This window comes from Ranitomeya imitator, chromosome 2 (genome assembly GCF_032444005.1).
Source record: "Ranitomeya imitator isolate aRanImi1 chromosome 2, aRanImi1.pri, whole genome shotgun sequence".
Classification (NCBI taxonomy): Eukaryota; Metazoa; Chordata; class Amphibia; order Anura; family Dendrobatidae; genus Ranitomeya; species Ranitomeya imitator.
Window position 1 is genome coordinate 593,193,201 of NC_091283.1, and position 18,570 is coordinate 593,211,770.

Here is an 18,570-nt window from a genome sequence, read left to right on the forward strand (position 1 = left end):
GGTGATAAATGCAGAAGTGGTGCATATGTTTCTATTATACTTTTCCTCTGACTGTTACTCACCTGGTTTTGGCTTACAAATACTGAGGTAAAATACTACCCAAACACTGAACATGTGATCCTGGCCTAGTTGGGAAAGTGTTGGCATTTTGTATTGTCCGCGTCCCCAAACAGAAAGCCTAGAGTAGATTCCGGCTTTAATTTATTATTTCTAGCATTAATATAGTAAGTCTGACGGGCTGTGGTTGACCATAATCCTCCCCTGAAGCCCCTCCATGCATTTAAAGTTGGTGGGCTCAGTGTAAAAAAACTGCAGCCTGTTTAAGCAACTCGGTTAAAAACTCAGAGTTCTGACAAAAATTAAGAGACCACTGCAAAATGTTCAGTTTGTCTGATTTTTCTCTTTATAGGTATATTTTTGAGTAAAATGTAAATTGTTCTTTTATTCTATAAACTTCTGACGACATGTCTCCGAAGTTCCAAGCAATAAATGTTGTTTTTTTTTTTTAAAAGGACAAATGGTCAAAATGTTTTAAAAAACAGGGCTTTCAGACCGCAAATAATGCAAAGAAAATAAGTTCATCATCATTTAGAAACAACAATACTAATGTTTTAACTCAGGAAGAGTCCAGAAATCAATATTTCGTGGAATAACCATGATTTTTAATCACAGCTTTCACGCGTCTTGGCATGCTTTACACCAGTCTTTCACACTGCTTCTGTCGCAAAAATGTAAGCAGTTCTTCTTTGTTTGATGGCTTGTGACTATCCAACATTCTCTTCATTACATTCCAGAGGTTTTCAATGGGGTTCAGGTCTGGAGATTGGGCTGCCCATGACAGGGTTTTGATGTGGTGGTCTCTTAATTTTTGCCAGAGCTGTATATACGACTAAACTGCGTATTTGTCTTATCTTCACATATTGAGGCAAAACTTGGTCCAAATGCAAAAATTGTAGATACAGCCACTTACTATAATGTGATATTTATAATACTGGTGTCTTCTTACTGTACATGAAAGAGGGTCTTTGAGCCCTCCTCAGGCCCCAGGTTCTGGGTACAATTGCCACCTTGAAGCCCATTTCACTTTATCATTGTTAGGGGCCCCATAAACGATAGATAACTGTCGGGCTGAACTATAGATTGGCTAACACATCTCTCCTGTGACTAAGACTCCTGTGTTCTCCATGAGAGATCCACTGCCTGGCTCCGCTGTCATTGGCTTAACTCGCCATGAAGAAACAGATTCGGCATTCAAAATCCCCATCCCCATCATCATTTGTCAGGGGAGAGTCGGGAAGCTGCCATACTCTTAAGAATGTCGACCGAGTCCAATGATATTGGCTGGTTTGGCCGATGTTAGTTTAAGGTGTTAACATTCCTATAGCTCAGTATATTGGAAAAATTCTAATCAAAAAATCCATGTGAACGTACTCTTATCAAATATTTCAAAAATCAGTATATATTACAACATTTTATATTTCTTAGCCATTCTGTTGTAGTTAAAGGGGGTGTCCACTAGAAGAGTAGTGCTGCATGCTACACTTTTCTTACTATTAAAAGTTGCTATAATCCTTAATGTTAAAGTAAGAGAAAAAACGTACACCTGCCATTCCAATGATGTCTACTCTGTGTCTGCCGGCACTCATGTGACATTGTTATATGACATGAACGCTGCAGCCGATCAGTGGCAGCTGATGGGCTGCTGCCCTTCACATTTGCCCCAGAAGGAATTCTACAATCTATTAGTGGCCTCTGATGAACTACAGCAGTCTCATGATGTAACAATGTAACATGAATGCCGGCAGACACAGCGCTAAAGTCGCTGGAAGGGTTCAGGTTCAAAACTATGCGTTTTTTAATATTTCATGGGGGATTATAACATTGAAGAAGGGTTTGTCCAAATAGTGGACCTCTAATGAGGTAGCATGCAGCGTTATTCTTGTTGTAAGTCATTGGGGCCAATAGGGTGATATTGATATTCATTGTATGACAAATCCAAGACAGAGTTTTGGCTCCTGATATAAATAAAAGCCAAGACAAAAATGGACAGTTTTTGTTCTTATTGTGTTTCTGATGCTCCCCACGATATTCTTGTTTTAGTTAATGGCCCATAAAAGGTTCATCTATGGAACCATATGGCAAATTTTCTAAAAAGAATAGAATACTCAGTGGAGCACTGAGACTAAAATAAGAGTAGAGACTGACCATTGGTGACCTCCTGACAGGTCCTCTTTCAGTGCGTGTTCTAGGTTGCCACCTGCTTATAGATGGAAGTTACACATCATATGTTGGGACGGAGGAATATTAAATATAACTTACAGTCCAGTTTATTTAAGGCCTGATGCCTATTGGATCTACCAATGCATGGGTACAATATATTGGTTTCTTGCCAATTGTTGAACTCATCTGGATCTTCATGTGTCTTCAAGGGTGTTTTTCAGAATTAGTAAGACCAGATATATTCACCAGGACCAAATAAGTCTGTGCGCTATCATGGTATCAACAGTGTAATGGTAGAAGATAATTTACGTTGGATATTGTAGATGAATATACGCTTATCTTGTGTTCTCTGTTGCCACAGCTCCATGTTGCAGCCTCCAGGGGTTTTGCAGAAGTTGCAGAGACATTACTTGAAAATGGGGCTTTTGTGGAAGTCAAAGATCCTGATATGTGGGAACCCCTTCATGCCGCAGCTTTTTGGGGACAGGTAAGGATTGTATCAACTATAACATATACAAAGGTTTCCATTTATTGGCTTAAAGGGATTGTCTGAAGAATGCACAAAATAGATAATGTTTTTGATCACTCTGGGTCCTATAGTTGGGATACCATGGTTAGTGGCAACTGTGTCCCTTATTCCCTGATTAAATGGAGCAGCAATTATTGTAAAAGTGTGGTGCTGCTCTATTCAAAGTTTATGGGAGTGAAAGAAATAGACAAATAAATTATGAATCATAATAAGAGAAAGACTTCTTAAAACCAACCTAACCCCTTCCCATTACATCAAATCTATTTTCTAGTGTTAGAGACTGGTGGGATGTATCACTGTGTTCTACTCTACCTTAAAGTGTGGCACTTTCAGATCGCCATAGGAGATGGCCATATTGCGGCTAGTACAAGTCTTCATTAGGCCTCTGGAGATAACAAAGCTGCACTAGGTCACCTTATGTGCTGATCATCATACACCTTCAGATTAACTTCCACTTCCAACCCTTCTCTTTAGGCATTGCTACCTGCTTCCTTACGTCGGTGCAGCTACATCCTTAGTAAAAAGATGCGTCATTTTGGATCCCATTATTTGTAATATACCAATGAAATATTATTGGACTTTCTGCCTTTTACTTTCCAATGACAGAAGAGACAGTAGATCTTGGACTGCTCTTAACTATAGTCAGTGATCCAGAACGTTGGGCAACTGAGGGGGAAATGATTTGCTAAGGAGAGCAAATTCCTATAATGATCTGCTGATTTTATGATTTTAGTGAGTCCTTTCTAATTGCTTTGCAGATTTATGTAGCAGAGATTTTAGTGTCACACGGTGCCAGCTTGAGCAGTAAGACTTCCTTGGATGAAACTCCTCTTGGTGAGTTGCATGCATCATGTAGTGAGGTCAATCTTCAATACATAGAAATGTTATGTCGCTCTTTCTTGCTTGGTAAACCTGCTAGCATCTAGTCAGAATGTGTCTGGACGTATGTAAATTGCATAGTTGTGGCCTAATCTGTTTGGCAGCTTGTTCCCTTTAAGTCTACGTTCACATTGGCGTTCCGCCAATGTGCGTCGCTGTTGCGCCGGCGACGCAGCGGCGACGCAGCGGCGACGCGCCCCTATGTTTAACATAGGGGACGCGTGCGTTTTTTGTGTGGCGTTTTTCGACACTTGCGTCGTTTCCGACGCTAGCGTCGGACGCAAGAAAATGCAACAAGTTGCATTTTCTGTGCGTCCGATTTTGGTCAAAAAATGACGCACGCGTCGCAAAACGCGCGCGTTTTTCCGTGCGTCGCGCGTTGCGTCGCCGACGCAGGGTGGCGCAACGCTAGTGTGAACGTAGCCTAAGCCCTTTACAATCTGTTTCATACATTTTAGTCACAGGTCATTTACGGGCTATATGGCATGGGCTCAGGTGCTCAGCCCGCTTGATGTCGGACAGATGCTGGCTGTGTTATACAGGCAGCATATGCCTGTAACAGCAGTGACTGGAGCTATCTCCAGTCACTGCTGTTTAACCATTTAAATGCTGCTGTCAGACACTGACAAGGGCATTTAAATAACTTGTATGCCACTATTTACGATGGGTTACCATGGCAGTCAGAGACTTGCTCAATCCTCTATTAAACTCCAAGGAGAACGTCAGTTATGCACTCAGACTACGACAATCCGATAAAAAAAATCGGATTGCACTCTCCCCAATGTTTCTCTATGTAGTAGCTTGCAGCTGCGATTATTTTCTCATGCTAATTCGCCAGCATGCTGCGATTGCACCCAAGAGGAGCGCACGTGCCCATATAAGTCTATGGGTGCGTGTGAAACATTGCACTGCACTCGGATATTGAGATTCCCACCGACACTGGCAGCAGAGGAGAAGGAGAAATTACTTTCTCTGTCTCCTCCACAGCTGTGCCCTGATCCCCTCATGCTAGAGGATGAGAGCACAGAGCACTGACACTCAACTTCCGCTCGCAGCAGAGCAAGAGCCGTGTGTCATTAGCATATCCCATGAGAGAATCATTAGATGCCATAAGCTAATGGGATCCCGGCCTTCCACTAGTAGCGGTCAAGTGACCACAGGTTCAAGTAATAAAAAATAAAGTTAAAATAAAAAAACAAATAATGTAAAAAAAGTATATAAAAGTTGAAATCATTCACCCTTTTGTATGTTAAAAAAATAAAGTAAAAATTAAACATTTTGGTGTCATCGTGTTTAATAGCTTTATTATTAACATATAAAAACATTTAAAATATGGGTGTGGAGACGCTTTTATGAATATCAAGTAAGAAAGGAGATTTCATTTTTACATTAATCCTATGAATCAAAATACAGTATATTAAAATATGGCTCCAAATACAGCAATTGATATACTGTTAGGGGAAGAAAAGAATAAATAAAAAAATTATAGTACAATAGGGGAAGGATGAATTCTCTAAAAATGGAGTACATTCCTAATATATAGATTCTATTTAACAATAACACAATGTTACCACTAACAAAGGTAGATATGTGGGGAAAAAAGTAAGAAAATGTGTTTCTCTTCAGGGAGGCACATGCGTTATCTGCGTTAGTGTCTCTAAGGTGTATTGAAGGCTGTATTCCACTCATCCCCTTCCTTAATTTGAAAGAGATTATATGCCCCCCTTGAGATCCAGTTTAGAAAACCATTTTGCCCCGATGATCTGGTTAAAGAGATTTGGAATGTGATCCTGTAAAGTTCGTGGAAATCTAGACAGGGGATTAGCCTCACAGAAAGCCCCTGACAGAACTGGTTATGGAGCATGGGGTCATTCCACTTAGTATCCGTGGACAATCTAGGGCACTCAGAACAATATTCCTCTGCTGGCCAGTTTCCCTGATGAAACTGATGAAGTGTAGACTCGGCCAGAGAGACGCAGCCAGGGTCATCGGATTCGTATATATATATGTATATGAGAGTCAGATGGGAAAGAAAATGACGAGGCTTGGGAGTCATCTTGAAGGGGAGAAATTACTATCTCCATCCGTTGCTCCTTGGTACCTGAGGACTGGGGTAGTTTAAAATAGAGTTTACAGGCCTCCCTGAAAACAACAAACTTATCCTTACCCCCGAAAACCTACCCGGTAGAGTGATCTTGGACTCCACCAAGAGCCAAAGGCCCTAAACCTGATGTGTTTGGAAGCTGCAAAATGACGGTGCGTATGTCTGTCACCTACAGGCTGATTAGCAAATATGTCCACAAACACATTAAAAATACCTATTCAATTGCGATCTAGACTAAATTTTCTGCAAGGACAAAGTAATAGGCTCAGTACAAGCAGAATCATAAATCATAAAAAGTGTACGCAAGAACCAAGTAATGAATTAAATATGAATGAAAATATTCAATTTTATTAATCATAACAATACAAAACACAGAGTTGATATAAGAAATATACTGTATGTATATATATATATATATATATATATATATATATATATACTAGATGGCAGCCCGATTCTAAAGAATCGGGAGTCTAGAATCCATATATACTTTATTTATTCAAATGTAAGAATAATACAATTAATAAATAATAGTAAGAAAGAACTAAATAATAGGCAGTATATGGAGAAAACACCAAACAAAAGTTCAAAATTGGTGTGAAAATGTCACTGAACCACTTCACAACTAAATATATATAGTTTTGGTAAATGGTATTATCATTTTTTTGACGAAATTCGGCAGGAGCTTGAAGAGCAACGTCACTGGGCCCGCCTCCACGCAGTAGAAACTTGCTGTGAGGTAAAAATTCAAAAATCACACCAAAATGGCGGGCGGAGTGTGTCACAGTACGGCACGTTTCTGATTGGTCGCTCGCAGCAGGCGGCAACCAATCAGACACTGGACACTGTTGACGTCACTTATCTCCGGACATTAGCTCCGGACATTAGCTCCGGACATTAGCTCCGGACAGGAAGTTGGCACAAATTGCAGGAAGTAGTATTCTAGGCAATTATATATTAGATTATATATATATATAAATTTATTTATATATATATAAATAAAGTGCTAGACCACAAGGTGGCGCCACAGTTCCACAGATATTAAATATAGGCATAGAAATGCATAGTGTCAGCTACAACAGCTAACAAATAACTTAAGTATTTGGGGAGATCAGGGGAGGAGGTCATGTAAGTTATATGCAACAACCCCAGCTATATAGATTAACATTTTAAATGAAAGAAACACCGTATGAAAATCATCAAGCAGTTGTTAACACATAGAGTCATGAACAAAAGAACATAATTGAAGGCATGCTGTTACCTGTAGTGAGACGTGGAGTCAACCCAGAACCTTACGTACGTTTTGGCATTTAGCCTTCTTCCGGGGGTGGCGTTACACCAACACAGGCAACCACTTATAGTATAACATGGCCAATCAGCTTTTAGACCCACATCAGATTTATAATTAACCATTTTAAGGTGGAGCAACCATTAGTATGTCTATGGTAGGGTCATCATGATTAAAACCATTAGCATCGTTTACGCCCATCAGTAATCCCAATCATAAAGAAGCAATCTGTCCTCCTGATTATTTATACTCCCGAGCTAGACCGCCCAATGGAATCTATTAGACTCGTAACCTAATTTCAATCCATAGTGGTGCACGTCACGTCAACCAATCAGTAAGAGTGCATCCCAGGACCGCGTCAAGGAGGGCGGTCCAGTCATAGGACTCGAAGTCAACACGGTCTTTTATCTTGCTATGATTAATAAAATTTCATATTTTTCAATACTTGTTTCATGGGCATACATTTTATATGATTTACTATACACCACCAAGCTGAGTTGCTGTAGTTGCCCTGCCAGAGCAGCCACCGGATCCATAATGGAACAAAAAGGTATGGGCCAGTTTTAATGTCACAAAGGTGTCATGAAGGTTTTGGGAGTTTGGGCGCTTACCAGATCCCTAGAACTAGGGGCGCCCTGGTCTATCCATGTCCCCCGGATTACTCCTGAAGGTGGAGATGCCGGGTTCTCATGCCTTACTATGCTCCCAAATCTTCCCTGATCTGTCCCCTCCCTCACCCAGGTTAGGGGGAAGCTGAAGTGTATAGGAACACACTAACCAGACAAGGGAAGAAGGACAGGGATAATTGAAAATACCAACCATACAAAATACACACACCACACAACAGAGTGTGACACAGGTGAGTTAAAGAAAGAAGAAAACAAATAGGAGAGAATGAGGATGTGCTAACAGACGAAACTGCAGGCAACAATCTCCTGAATAATCTTCAACCACGAACTACACCTCCATCTCCAGAACCAGGCAGTAAGAAGTTACACTGGCAATCTCTAAGTGCCAGAGGCCATCATATATAGCGGAGGGGAGAGGCCAACACTGAACAGCTGAAACAATCCAAGTAGGAAAGCTTCAGGAGCTGCAACTGAACAGATTAACTGTTATGATCCGGTGACCTTGGAGCAGCATGAAAACTTTCACTGGAGTAGGTGGTAACTATACTGACCGCAAATCCTGATCTTAGCACCGCAACTAGAAGTAGCCGTGGGGTGTACGTAACAAGCCCTAGACACCTCGTCACAGCCGGAGGACTAAGTACCCCTAAAGATGGAAATAGGAATACTATCTTGCCTCAGAGCAGAACCCCAAAGGATAGGCAGCCCCCCACAAATATTGGCTGTGAGTAGGAGAGGAAAGACACACACAGTCAGAAAACAGGATTTAGCACAAGAGGCCGCTCTAGCTAAAATAGGAAAGGATAGAACAAAGTCCTGTGCGGTCAGTATTAAAACCCTTCCAAAAATATCCACAGCAGATTATACAAAAATTCCTCCATCTAACTAAAGACGTGGAACGTATTTCTGCAACTCCAGAGACAACTAAACTCAAAGCAGGAAAACAATCAAAAAACAAGCACACAGCTTGTGTGCGATAGAAAAAGAAACAGACACTTATCTTTGCTGAATTGGTAGCTAAGCAGGAGAAGCCAGACAGAGATCCAATACTTCCCAAGAAACATTGACAACTGGAAAGGACTAATGAGTCCTGCAAACCTAAATACTCCAGTCAGAACTGCAATCAGCAGATACACCTGTCCAGGACTGCAGCCCAGAGACAACTGCATTACCACCTACAACCACCGGAAGGAGCCCAAAAGTAGAATTCACAACAATTAACCATCGCAATGCTAAGAAGGAAAAACCTCCTGTTTTATACAATGGTGAAGTAGTTCTAACAAGTCTAAGAGTGCATGAAATCAGGCACTACAGTATTCTGGCCCCTCTCTGATGTGGTACCCCCGTGACACATATGAGGTGATGTGGTTTGTTTGATCCAGTTTTATCATGTTTACTGTTTCTTATCTTTTACCCCTGTGTGGTCTTTTATGAAGATGTATCAGAACTGGATCATCCATTATATGCTTATGTGGGAGAAGCAGTAGTGATGAATATGCAATTTATTGACCTGCAACTGTGCAAAAATGACTAATGAGGTAGCGTGCTAATTAGTTTCTCACCACTTTGCTCTTATAAGGCTTCCTTATCAAGCGGCCCTCCATTTTCAAGATTAGATGGAGAGGACTAGTCATGTCCATGACTTGTCTGGAAGGAAAGGTTTCTGAGGTTGTACTGTGACTTCCTGTATGTTTTACACTTTGTCCCCAGATCTATGTGAGGATGAGGACCTCCGCTCTTTGCTCCTAGAGCTGAAGCACAAGCACGACCTCATAATGAAATCTCAGCAGAAAAACAAGTCTTCTCTGAGCCGCAGGAGCTCCAGCACTGGGAGTCACGGGTCAGTAAGAAAGTGGTGCTTGGTTATTACATTTAAAGCATACTTCACCAATTGCTTGCCCTACCTACCACCCTTCATAAACCCTACCCCTGAATACAATCCTTCCTTAGTTTCTAACTCTCACATAGCCCACCAGAGATATAATCACCCTCAGTCCCGCCATGACCGCCATGTGCTTTGTATAACAAAAAACTCCTACTTTAGTTATTCATCTCCAAAGGGCAAATGAATAATTGCCTGCTGAATGATACCAGAACAGTCTTTCACCTGTATAATCAAATATTTAGTCAATCACATCTACTTTTATTACTATCGAATGTTCTGGAGAAGTGAGGGATCAGGTGACAAAATGCATATGTGACACCGGTGGGTATAGATACTGGTCTGAATCTTGCACCTTCAGAGACCTTTATGGCATATTCTGCGGATATGCCATAGATATCTAAGTTGGGAATAACCATTTAAGTTATGTGCTTATTCCAGGAGGACTAAAGTTCATTTTGTTCCCAGCAGTCAGGCTTTCAGTGCGGTGGCTACACATCTTTAGAACGCTATTAACCTGCAGATTGACCCCATATCTGCAGGTTAATAGCGTTTTTTGACATAACAGGTTTCCTTTAAGTACTATGTTATACTAACGAAATCTCCATAAGACTCTTTTCTTCAGCACAATGCTATGGTAAGCTAAGGTTCGAATCTATGCTTTCATAATAATTTGCTATGCAAGGAAGCAACATCTCATAGGTGAAGGTCTGAGTCTTAAAAGCTCCATTCAATCTTCTAATTATTTTCACCCCAATGGCTCTTTACATACTGCGTAACTGCAGTGCGTTCATAGGTTTCCTCTGAATCTCCCTTTTATGTCATTATTATGTCCTTAAGGGGGTCTGTATGAATCTTGTTTTAAGGGGATACAGCTGGGACCTCCAAATGCACTGCAAAAAGACAGTGTGAACAAGGTCTTAAGGTGAGCACACACATTGCATCTTGTTATGTGCGTCCTAAATTCTACCCGCCATGATGCCCAATTCCATATATTTGAAACAAATGGTGGGCCATTGGATATCATGGGAGCAGAAGTTTTGGATGTATGCAACAAGATGTAGAGAGTTCGACCACCCTAAAGTTATGTTGTTATAATAAACGGCGCAGACTGTTGTTTCATATTCCAGTCTTGAGTCTTAATCTAAACTATGTAATAATAATAATCTTTATTTTTATATAGCGCTAACATATTCCGCAGCGCTTTACATTTTTGCACATACTATCATCACTGTCCCCGATGGGGCTCACAATCTAAATTCCCTATCAGTATGTCTTTGGAATGTGGGAGGAAACCGGAGTGCCCAGAGGAAACCCACACAAACACGGAGAGAACATACAAACTCTTTGCAGGTGTTGTCCTTTGTGGGGTTTGAACCCAGGACTCCAGCGCTGCAAGGCTGCAGTGCTAACCACTGCGCCACTCCTAAATGTACTAGTAAATTGTGCCAAATGTGTATGTTACAACATTTTGGTGGAAGATTAACTCACAGGATCATCATCTCTTGGGTTACATAGGCTAATAAATATTCACATCACAATACATTGTAAGGCCATGTTCACACAGTGCGTTTTTTACCGCGGAACCGCGGCGGTTTTGCCGCTGCGGTTCCGCGGCTGTTTTCCATGCAGGGTACAGTACACTGTACCCTATGGAAAACAGGACACACTGTGCACATGGTCCGGAAATTGTAAAAAAAAAGACGCGCTGAATAGCTCCCGGAAAAAAGAAGGAGCATGTCAATTCTTTTTCCGGAGCCGCAGCGGTTCTGCACCCATAGACCTCCATTGTGAGGTCCAAACCGCAGTAAAACCCGCAGATCAAAAATATATCTGCGGGTTTTACTGCGGTTTGATGTGCAGAACCGCTGCAGCAGGAAGTGCGGGGAGCGGGCGGAAGTGCGTGGGCGGAGTGTGGCTGCCCCCCCCGTGCTCCGATCCCGCCCCCCCGTGCTCCGATGCCCCCCCCCAGTGCTCCGATGCCCCCCCCCAGTGCTCTGATGCCCCCCCCGTGCCCTAATCTCCCCCCCTTATACTCACCCGGCGTCCCGGTGTCCGTCCGGCCGTCTTCTCCCTGGGCGCCGCCATCTTGCAAAATGGCGGGCGCATGCGCAGTGCGCCCGCCGAATCTGCCGGCCGGCAGATATGGCGGGCGCATGCGCAGTGCGCCCGCCGAATCTGCCGGCCGGCAGATTCGTTCCAAAGTGCATTTTGATCACTGAGATATAACCTATCTCAGTGATCAAAATAAAAAAATAGTAAATGACACCCCCCCCCCTTTGTCACCCCCATAGGTAGGGACAATAAAAAAAATAAAGAATTTTTTTTTTTTTTTTTTTCACTAAGGTTAGAATAGGGGTAGGGGTAGGGTTAGGGGTAGGGTTAGGGTTAGGGGTAGGGTTAGGGTTAGGGGTAGGGTTAGGGTATTTTCAGCCATTTTAACCCTAAAAAAATTCCTAGAAAACACACAGACTCTGGCTAGAAAACTGCATCAAAAAAACGCATCAAAAAACGCATCAAAAAACGCATCAAAAACGGACCAAAAAAGGACCAAAAAAAGGACCTGCGTTTTCTGCCAAGAGCTGCAGTTTTTTAAAAAACAGTCAGGAAAAAAAAAGGATGGAAATCCTGAACGTGTGAACATACCCTAAATCCTTGGATGCCAGGCAACAAACTAAACTCCTCAGCTCTCCATGGCTATTAGGGTGAAAGGCCTACTGCTTGCGACCTTTAGAAAACACACATTTGACCATAACTCTTGACGATGGCCCTTGTAGGCTGGCAATGCCTGTGTTTCTAAAGATGGGAGCAAAATGTGACCTGCTCACGCTTCATTTAAAGAGCCCTCATAACTGGCTGACAATGAAGGTTATTAAACCACCCAAACTCCGTACTGTCCTGAAGATGACGTAGAGTCTTCTCTTCTCAGTGGCATCTCAGTACCTGCGCTGGTACTGTGCTTACATTGCATACCATAGTCTGATCTCTAACCACTGCTAATCAGCTGTCATCACTGGAAAAGCGTCAACTAATAACATTTATCATACACAAACTAGAAGCATAAATCAGACATTAAAATGAATGACGTCTGCAAAATGTATGAGGGCTTTGGGTTTAAAAGAGTGGGGGGAGCAGCCCTTCAATCTAGCATGTATATGTGGTTCCTGCCTTAAGAGACGTGGCTAGCGTGGTAGGACAAACCTTTCAAAATATTATGATGTCGTACTGGATACTTAGATTGCCGAGATCTATGCATTCGGTCTACGCATTTTGCAAATACCACAACCAAATATAATACACATTTCATTGCAGCAGTAATATTGTTTTTTATCTTTCAGGAAGGTAGTGCGACGTGCCAGCTTATCAGAGAGAACAAATATGTACAGGCGGGAGTATGAGAAGGAGGCTGTGGTGTGGCAGTGCCTCGTCTCTGCTGGGGATGCCGAGGGGACTCAAGATGAAGAAGAAGGCAGTCCCGACATGCAAAGGGTAAATATCGAGTTTTGAAAACCTTACACTATATGACTTGTTTCCTCCAGTTGCTGGAACGGATGGAATATACAACAAACCTATGTACAATAGTTGCAATATATGAGGTTGTCCAGGACATAGGACTTTATTTATATTTACAACCCACAATATCAGATCAGTGGGGGTCCAACGCTCTCCACTCCATCTGATCAGCTGTTTGCAGGTCTCCCAATGACTGGAAGTAAACAGTGTTATGGCTGAGACACTACAGTTCAATACCCTGCTTAGTGGCAACGTGAACACTCTGAAAGATATACTGTACCATCAAGGAAACACCTGAGAGGTCACGTAGATCCCACCGCTGCCACCAATTTGTCAAGGAACAATTTGTCGCTGCCTCCAATCGTCAGGTCAATTACCCAATTGACTAACAAGTGATGGACGAGGCCGCTGCTGTTTTCACTACTAGGCCAGTTATTGGGGAACTCACAGCACGCATCTAGTATATACACATCTGATTCCAACACATGGATGTCAAGGAACAATTTGTCGCTGCCTCCAATCGTCAGGTCAATTACCCAATTGACTAACAAGTGATGGACGAGGCCGCTGCTGTTTTCACTACTAGGCCAGTTATTGGGGAACTCACAGCGCGCATCTAGTATATACACATCTGATTCCAACAAATGGAATATATACTATGGTATGACACCATGATGTTCTCATGGAGTTTTTTTGAGCTCTGAAATCATTGTCAAAAATTACCTAAAAAATGCTTGGAAAACTCTTATTATAATTTCTATGGGAAATCCACTTTGCAGTTAATATTTTTTAGCTTTTTTACTCATGAAGAAATTTTGAAACATGCCTTGTGGAAAAAAAATAAAGTACATGTCACTTTTTTGAAGCAGATCCTAAAAGAAACATATTCAAACAAGACACAAAATCAAAAGGCTGCAAAAGAACACTTCAGGATTAAAAAAAAAACAACTGAAAAATGCTTCGTGAAAGGAAAATCTCCAAAAACTTTTCAAGACAAAAGCATTTCCTGAAGTGGTTTCCACTTGAAAAACTTGTGGTTTTGTACCCTTAAAAAATACTCTGTGTGCACATAGTCTATAGTTATAATGCATCTTTTCCCACAAATCAATATATCAATCTGCTTAGCTTCTCCTAATGTATAAAACGCGGATCATACATGTTCAGCACAGTCGCTTGGTGCAGTTTATTTAGCACCTCAACTGTATAGATAAATTAGTTGTTCCCTTTCTACAGAGAATTCTGAAATACATAATCATACTGTTACACTGACGTGTACTTGCACAGGAATCTTTAAACCATCTCATTGCTTGCTGTAGAACGCACGTAGATGTTCCCGCTGCCCCAGAGTACAGTGTATTAATGGACTGCTCCATCCATAGCTCCCAAGATTACAGTGGTCTCATGAATACCCACATGAACAATTCCATATTTGTGTCCCCTAAAGCTCAGGCATTATAAGCACTCACCACAGTCACAGATACAGTAGATTCTGTTGCTTGTGTTTGCTCTTCCGTTGAATATTTAAAGCACTTGTACAGTAGAGATCACAGCCAGGGAGGCAGTCATGTGCTTGGTCATCTTGGAAGACATGGTCTACATATTTACATGTTGGCAGCTGGAGACTTCTTCTTCAGTGCTGTGGTAAGTACTGAGCCAGTTTTTAGGGTTTCAAATATTATTACTACTAAATGTATGTAATTTATGAAGTTTCAGCCAATAGCTGACGACCATTTTAAGCAATGGGCAATTACTACACATACATTGTCTTGCTTGCTCATGACTTTAAAAATCATTTTTGAGTATTTAGTAGATTTGACCAAATCGATAACCAAACCTGGCCATTTCAGTATTCCATTGCTGCTGAACGGGAGCACTGCAAACCACCTCCTACGTGCTGGCATCCCCAGTACCGCGTTCCTGCGTGACGTTATGCCACGAAAATCATGTCACTCTACGTCTACAAATCAGGAAAATCATCTAGAATTCTGGCAATTGGATCAAATTCCAGCGAATTAATTCTCTCATCTCTAGTACTTAGGATTTTACATATTGCGTTACACAACCAAAAAAGTGACACAAAATAAGCTAGAACATTTCTAATCATTTATTTAGATGTTAAAAACTATATAACCTGAATCTGCTGTACAGCAACATGGAGAAAACAAAAGGATATCATATACTGTAGCAAGTAGAGCAGTATGATGTAAATTGGACTTCTATGCCAGTACAGTAACAGAGGAAAATCTAAAATGACATGACGAAAAATGGGAGCCATGTTATTGTAGACAACATACTAATTTAAGGATATGGCTCGTTTTAACTACAAAATAGAGGTGTTAGAATCAGATAGTTATCTACGTCAGATCCAGACCTGCTCTATATTGCACCTTCCTGTATAATAAACCGGTGTAGCTATAGGAGGAGCAGAGACAGTAGTCTCCCTATGCCCTAGTGCCAGTGGGAGCCCAAATCAACTGTTATGTATGAACATATAGGTATTATAAATAGCCCATTGATTTAAAGCGTTATCATCATTTAGTTTCTGGAGTCCACCGCTCCCCAGAATCCCGGCTATTCTGATTTCCAGGGGGCAGTGCACTCCTGATTGATTGACAGCTTTGGCCAGCGGCACTATTGCAGTGCCGGCCCATACTGTGCAGTCTCCGATGTGGCACGGGGGTTGCCTCTTCAGCAAAAGAGAAGTGCAAAGTCTTTGAAGCTGGCAGGATCGAACAACGAATAACAAAGAGCTTGTAAGCGCAGCCTAGAAGATCAGTTGATAGACTGCAGTGGTGGTGTGTAACCTAGGCAACAAGCAGTAAACAATAAAATTAAAAATCTCCCTATTCTGGAGAACAAAGAGAATTTTTAATGAGAGAAAAATGTTAAATGTCCGTGTTTATACAAGTATTTTGCAATTCTACCCATTGAAGTACTTGAGAATAACCATTTACATTAATTAACAATTTGCATGTTGATCGTCTTTAAAGCAAAACCCTGAGGTGCGACTGATGGGAAGACAAACCTGATATTGATGACATCAGCACAAGTCAATAATTTATCGTATTTATCTTTTTTTACAGCACGATTCTATGGATCTGAACACAGTTCTGTCATCTCCAGAAACTTTTCCAGAAGCCCCATATCGGAATGGGTACTGCTCTCCACTACCTCCTTTCTATTGTTCCCAAACTATTACTGATTCACCAGTACCCACCCCACTAAGCAATGGTAACGGCAATCACTCATATTCACAAAGTCCTATATGGAGTGGAGTCCTGGACCAGGCACCTCTTACTCTTTCGGAGCTAAAAAGGCAGAGGATGGCAGCCAAGCAGGGGCGATACCTCGCCCGGAGTACTAGTGAGTTGCTTGGATCTGGAAGTATAGATTACTCCAGCGACCCTGGGACCCCACCATGGTGCTCTAATGGGACCCCTGTATACTACACACCAACCAGTGGAGACCCTCCAATTTTACGGCTAAAGTCTCCAGCTGAGGATGAAGAACAAGAAGCAGGCAGAATATTGCGCTGTTGTCGGTTGTCATAACTGCAGGAATTACAGTATCCAAAGAAGATTGTATCTGTGCTATTGGCAGAGCATGGGTTGTGTACAGTATATCTTCAGATCTATGTAAATATATATGTAAAAATACCTGAACTGTACATATGTTGAGTTACATGTATGTGTACGCAGAATTATGTAGATCTGTACATAGAGGATATTATAGACATGTACATAGATGGAGTCATTCCTACCTGCAGGGAGTCTATAGACATATACATATACAGTATAGTAAAGCCCTTACATAGACTCAGCTAGAATTTTTTTACTCCTTAAAATAAAAATCAGCACTTAATATACAATAAATCCTTAAGAAAAAAAAGTACAAAAAAAAGTTGAAATAAGCCTCACCGTGTAGTATATGAAAGGTTGCTCCTCACTGGTACAGCTAGGATTCAAATCCATTGGCCACTGGAAAATTCACAGTCACATTCTATGACTAAGGGCTATGGTCAGAATGGGCACTTCTTTTTAAATTGTCTGGACAATCCGTTTTTAATTATGTGAAATAAAAATCCAAACTTTTATCAGAATTCAGCCAATGGATCCTTTGCTTCCCATAAATCCTTAATTCTTATCCATCAGGAGGATTTTAAAAAACTTTTTTTTTAATTTTTTTTTATGTTATTTATTACTATATCTGGGATAGCTATGTGACAACCAATATGGCCGACAGTACAAATTCCACACGAATCTGCGAGGGCCTCACTGCTGTGACTGAATGTAGTAGCGGTGGTGACTTTTCATGCCATGGTGACTCCAATAGTATTTTTTATTTTTTAAGGTTTTTCTGATAAAGCCTAGCCAACAGAGGACATGGTGGGCCTCATTTATTAAAACTTTCTTAATGTCCAATCAGAGCATAGATTTCATTTCTTAAACTGCTTTAGTAACATGAAAGCTGCCCAGTTATTGGTTGTTATGTTGCCACTACTTTGTTGTAGTAAAAAGCGGAGTTTAGTACAGACGCACTCCCACCAGTCGAACATAAATGTTGTATAGAAGCATCATGCCTTCGATGTCTGTGCTGGACAACCTTTCTAATTCTTGATCCTACGTACTTACCGACTGTTAGAATGCCAAATATGGGACATACACACCCAAAACCAACTTTGGGTCGTGATTTTGCCAAACTCCGCTCTTTCTTCAGTCTGGCTTGCGGGATTGTCCTGGCAAAATTGTGAATGTTGGGAGGTTTGGATCATATGTAAATGTTTTGTACAAATTAAAGAATATTTATAGAGCTACATAATTCTGTACATTGCGCAGTGGTGTATATAGAACGTTGTATATATCAAAAATGAAATTCTGTATTTGAATATTGATATACGCAGAAAGCATTGTGGACATGTAAAAGCTTTAGATGTGCGATTCAAAATGGCAGTGCCAGTGACTACCTGATCCTGATGATTCTGCAAATATGTGGCCACAGGGTCCTACTGCACGTGTCGATGTGATCATGAACAGTAGCGGCTTCTAACCTGTGGTTCTCCAGCGGTTCCAAAACTACAACTGCCAGAAAGGTGTGCTGGGAGTTGTGGTTATGTAATGTTTGGGAGACCTCTGATGTATGGAGTGCAGCATGTCTCAGGAATGACAACCACATACAGTTTGTACTCTCAGAATAAAACATTTTAAAGTTAAATTTAATAAATCCTGCATCATTTGCTTTTGTAATAAAGGTGGTTTTAACAAGGAGGCCTTATGTGTCTTCTCAAAATAAGTCTAAATTGACCACAAGTCGTGGGCACTTAATATTAACTAGAAAGATGTTTTATATACAGTGGTTATTAGAATGAGAAACAAGTAAAAGAATGAAGCCTTACAAGACATAACGGGTAAATTACATGATGTAGAAAACTCCACATTTAAATGAAGTCTGCTATTCATTCTGAAAGCAGCATAATTTGGAGAAAAACAGCCGGATTCCAAGGATGTAACACTTATTAGGCTGTGTTTC

At 41.2% G+C, this 18,570-nt stretch overlaps 1 protein-coding gene across 2 annotated transcripts in view; it reads left to right on the forward strand.

Moving 5' to 3' along the window:
* PPP1R16B (protein phosphatase 1 regulatory subunit 16B) overlaps positions 1 to 18,305 on the forward strand; it is a 108,234-nt gene extending 89,929 nt beyond the window's left edge. For both annotated transcript variants that reach the window (XM_069752338.1, XM_069752337.1), the window contains 5 exons: positions 2,582 to 2,707; positions 3,508 to 3,583; positions 9,360 to 9,489; positions 12,870 to 13,020; positions 16,128 to 18,305. In XM_069752338.1, coding sequence (XP_069608439.1) covers positions 2,582 to 2,707; positions 3,508 to 3,583; positions 9,360 to 9,489; positions 12,870 to 13,020; positions 16,128 to 16,595 — 951 coding nt within the window. In that variant the 3' untranslated portion in view covers positions 16,596 to 18,305. The remainder of the gene's footprint in view (positions 1 to 2,581; positions 2,708 to 3,507; positions 3,584 to 9,359; positions 9,490 to 12,869; positions 13,021 to 16,127) is intronic.
* The last annotated feature ends 265 nt before the right edge of the window (positions 18,306 to 18,570 follow it).